This window comes from Bidens hawaiensis, unplaced genomic scaffold, assembly GCF_021521415.1.
Source record: "Bidens hawaiensis isolate Kalapana, Puna unplaced genomic scaffold, B.hawaiensis_p1.1 tig00007983_1, whole genome shotgun sequence".
Lineage (NCBI taxonomy): Eukaryota > Viridiplantae > Streptophyta > Magnoliopsida > Asterales > Asteraceae > Bidens > Bidens hawaiensis.
The window spans coordinates 354,447-359,365 of NW_027491557.1; the positions used below are offsets into that span (position 1 = coordinate 354,447).

The 4,919-nt window shown below is 40.0% G+C and overlaps 1 protein-coding gene across 1 annotated transcript; it reads right to left on the reverse strand.

Annotated features, from left to right (window-relative positions):
• Window positions 1-857: 857 nt before the first annotated feature.
• On the reverse strand, window positions 858-1,394 carry LOC143636483 (uncharacterized). The gene has a single exon (XM_077104067.1). The coding sequence runs from the start codon at window positions 1,392-1,394 to the stop codon at window positions 858-860; it is 537 nt and encodes a 178-aa protein (XP_076960182.1).
• Between the last annotated feature and the right edge of the window lie 3,525 nt (window positions 1,395-4,919).

Here is a 4,919-nt window from a genome sequence, read left to right on the forward strand (position 1 = left end):
CCATTCACAACTTGTTAAACTTGACTGTGCATGTCTTCAATCTCCACATCACCAAAACTCCCGACTCTTGTGATCACATACGGGCCCATCCATTTGCTTTTAAGCTTCCCAGGAAACAATTTGAGTCTTGAATTATAAAGCCACAATTTTTGCACAACCTCAAATGTTCGTTTCCGTATCTTAGCATCATGCACTCTCTTTAATTTCTCGTTGTAATTCGAAGCACAATCATACGCCTCATCCCGGATTTCTTTCAACTCGTTCAATCTCAACTTTCTCAACTCACCTGCTTCATTGTAATCCATATTAACATTCTTAATTGCCCATAATGCTCGGTGAGCTACTTCCATTGGCAAATGACAACCCTTCCTATACACCAACCGATACGGAGTGGTACCAATCGGTGTCTTGTAGGCTATACGATAAGCCCACAATGCATCATCCAACTTATTCGACCAATCTTTTCTATCGACCCGAACTGTCTTCATTAAAATTTCTTTAATTTGTCGATTAGAAAGTTCAACTTGGCCGCTTGTTTGAGGATGGTAAGGCGTTGCAATTCGATGATTAACACTATAACGCTTCAACAATTTGCCAAATGCAAAGTTCTTGAAATGCGATCCACCATCACTTATGATCACTCTAGGAATCCCAAATCTTAAGAAGATATTGGATTGAACAAACTTACACACCACAGAATGATCATTAGTTCTTGTTGCAACCGCTTCGACCCATTTTGACACATAATCAACCGCAACAAGAATGTAAAGATACCCGCATGAGTTTGGAAACGGACCCATGAAATATATGCCCATACATCAAAAATGTCAACAACTAAAATGGGTTGTAAAGGCATTTCATTCCTTTTTGATACACCCCCCATTCTTTGGCAATTCATTCGCATCCTTAAAAATCGTTGGCCAATAAAACCCACACATAAGTACCTTATACCCTGTTTTTGAACCACTAAAATGGCCCCCACATGCCGATGAATGTGCACGTTTCAAGATCTCTTGCACTTCATTCTCGGGTAAACATCTTCTAACAACTTGATTTACTCCAACTTTGAAAAGGTCCGGTTCATCCCAAATGTATTGCTTGACTTTGGCCATGAATTGTTGCCTCATTTTCTTTGACCAAAATTCCGGAATCGCCCCCGTAGCCAAATAATTGACATAGTGAGCATACCACGGTGCGGTTAAAACAAGAAGCAACTGTTCATCAGGAAATTTCTCGTTTATCTCTGTCGGATCATCAACACCATCAAGGGTAATTCGAGACAAATGATCCACCACTACATTCTTACAACCTTTCTTGTCACGGATTTCAAGATCAAATTCTTGCAACAATAACACCCATCTAATCAAACGCAGTTTTGCATCTTTCTTCTCCATGAGGTAACAAACCGCACTATGATCCGAATAGACCACAACCTTTCTTCACAAAATATATGAACGAAACTTATCTATGGCATACACCACTGCAAGAAACTCCTTTTTGGTGGTGGTGTAGTTAAATTGTGCCTCGGATAAAGTTTTGCTCGCATAATAAATCACCACCGGTTTCTTATCCACTCTTTGACCCAAAACCGCTCCAACTTGCTATCACTAGCATCACACATAATCTCAAACGGCTTTGACCAATCCGGCGATTGTAGAATTGGTGCTTTCACTAGCTTCTCCTTCAAACTGTCAAATGCTTGCAAACATTCATTAGTAAACTCAAAGGGGACATCCTTCAATAAAAGATTACATAAAGGTTTTGAAATTGCACTAAAACCTTTAATGAATCTCCTAAAGAATCCGGCATGTCACAAACACGATCTCACCCCTTTGACATTTTTCGGGGGTGGCAAAGATGAAATTACTCTAATCTTTACTTGATCAACTTCCATCCCCCTACTTGAAACCACATGACCTAACACAATACCTTCTTGTACCATGAAATGACTTATCTCCCAACTTAATACCAAGTTTGTCTCAACACATCATTTTAAAACTTTTTCTAAATCATTGAGACAAGACTCCAAAGTTGAACCAAAAATAAAAAAATCATCCATAAAAACCTCAAGTGAATCCCCGACCATGTCTGAAAATATGCTCATCATGCATCTTTGAAAAGTGGCCGGGGCATTACACAATCCAAATGGCATCCGTCTAAAAGAAAAGGTGCCATATGGACAAGTAAAAGTGGTTTTATGTTGGTCATCGGGATGGGTTGCAATTTGATTATAACCCGAATACCCATCTAAAAAACAATAATATTTTTGACCGTAAGTTTTTCAATTATTTGATTAATGAATGGGAAAGGAAAATGATCTTTTGAAGTGGCGGTATTTAATTTCCTATAATCGATGCACATTCGCCACCCGGTTACCGGTCGGGTGGCGATTTGTTCACCTTTATCATCTTTTATTACCTGGAGGCCAGATTTCTTGGGCACTACCTGTGTCGGGCTCACCCATGAGCTGTCTGAAATGGGATAAATGATCCCTGCATCCAACCACTTGATTACCTCCTTTTTCACCACTTCCCACAAGTTCGGGTTCAATCTCCTTTCAGTCTCCCTTGTTGGTTTAGCCTCCTCATCTGTAATTATTTTATGCATAACAATAGAAGGACTAATACCTTTTAAATCTGCAAGCGTCCATCCAATGTCTGCTTTATGTGCTTCCAACACCTTCACTAATGCCCACTCTTGCTCTTCCTCCAAATTTGAAGCAATGATAGCCGGGAGGGTTTCATTCTCCCCTAAGAACACATACTTCAAATGACTTGGAAGCTCCTTCAACTTCACCTTTGGTGGACACTCCAAAGATGGTTTGGTATCCGAATTGATTTCCTTTAGTAAACTCTCCCATTGATGTGTCCATGGCGGTCTTCCCTCTTGTAGAGCTAAAGCATCCTGCTTTTGTTCCTCCATCCGCAAAGCACAAACGTGTACCTATTCAGAATCATCACAAAGACAAGCCTCTACACAATCCTCATAATATTCATGAGGATTACAATGATCCACCACATCTGCCAAAAAAACATTCTTCACCACTCAAAAATTAGCAACGGTAGTAAAAACATTTAAACGCATTTTTCGGTGCCAAAGGCCATATCAACGGTATCGTATCTACAATCAATGATTGCATGGGCCGTGTTTAAAAAGGGTCGACCCAAGATAACATTTTGTTGTTGACTTGAGTCACCTGATGAATAATCCAAAACCAAAAAATCTGCAGTATAATAAAAATCCTCTACCTTCACAATTACATCCCGTACGATTCCACGGGTAAGTTTATGAGATAAACTAGCCAATACAACCGTGGTCTCCACACTTTTCAAAGGACCAAAGTCGTATTTGTCATATAAACCCCTGGGAGAATGCTCACTCCGGCCCCAAGATCCAATAACGCCTTAGACATTTGAAAATCACCCACTTGAATATTAATTAAGGGTGTTCCCGGATCTTGAAGCTTGGGGGGAGATCTCCTTTCAAAACCGCACTTACCCGCTCAATTAAATCTACCCGTTTAGGCACTTTTTGTTGCCTCTTTTGAGTGCATAATTCTTTCAAAAATTTTGCATATGCGGGTACTTGTTTTATTGCTTCAAGTAAAGGTAAATTCACTTTAACCTGTTTAAACACTTCCCACATTTCCTCCTTTTGAAGACCCCGTTTTAAAATTACATTTTTCTTGCCCGGGTCAAGCATAGCCGAAGGAAATGGAACTACATTTGATTCCACTTCCTTGTTTTTATCATTTAAATTGTGGCTTGACCCGATGCTTGCAACGGTTTCTCAAAAGTGACATGTTTAGTGGGTTTGTTGGTTTCAACTCATCATCATCACTTTCTTTACCCGTGATATCCTCCACTTCACCTTCAACCAAACCCGGTGACAAATTGGCTTTATACTCTTTACCACTTCTCAACACACTAACAAGATTAATAGGAACATTACAAGATGAGTTATGAGAAGGGTCTACCTTGGTGTCGCTTGGTAATTGACCTTTTTTTTTCTTCAATTCTGCCACCTCGGTTGCAAGTTGACCCATTTGTGTGGTCAATGATTGGATGGCCTTGTCACGAACTTCATCCTTTTGCATTCAGGCTTCATCAAGTTGATTCCTTTTCTGCATGTCTTGTTACGTCAACTTTAACATGTCCATCACTTCATTCCCACTTGATGAACCTTGACCCGAAGACCCGCTTTGACTACCACCCGTTCCTTGAAAGTGACTTTGATTTCCTTGGTTTAAGTATTGTTGACGAGGAAGAAAGTGGGTTTGAGAAGTCCCTTGGAAATTAGGATTGAGTTGAGTTGATTGATTTCCATAGCGGAAATTTGGATGATTTCTCAACCCAGGGTGGTAAGTGTTTGAGTTCATGTTATAATTCCGATTACCACCTCCTTGCCCTTGAATTGCATTTACCTCTTCAACTTGTGCTTGCCCTACCGTACACACATCAGCCCCATGGCCCAACTCGTTACAATTTGTACAAACATCAATTCTTTGATTAGTAGTTTGTACCCCCCCCCCACATCTTCTACGGCATGAACTTGCGGTGTTCCAATTGCCGGTCTTGCTCTTCTTACAGTTTGAGCCTTTCTCTTTGATGTGACCGACATTTGAATAATTGAGACGCGTACTGAATCTTTTGAATCTCAGTACATTGACTTACGATAACGATAGACTCGAGTTCCTCAAGCCATCGTAATGCTGATATGGCACCTTGATCGTCATAGAATTCTTTTGGTCCATAGACTTGGAAATTCTTGAAATTACAACCTTGAATAACTAACTTTCTCTTGAAATCACGATTGAAACGATTATCAGTGCTAGAACTATGAACGCTTTCTTCATGATCAGTAGGATTTTGGTATGTATGAGGTCTAACAGTTTTGTTTGAATGCGGAGATTTACTTTT

Excerpts from the sequence above, each read along its gene's own strand:
- LOC143636483 (XM_077104067.1), bottom strand. The coding sequence starts at position 1,394 with ATGGAGAAGAAAGATGCAAAACTGCGTTTGATTAGATGGGTGTTATTG.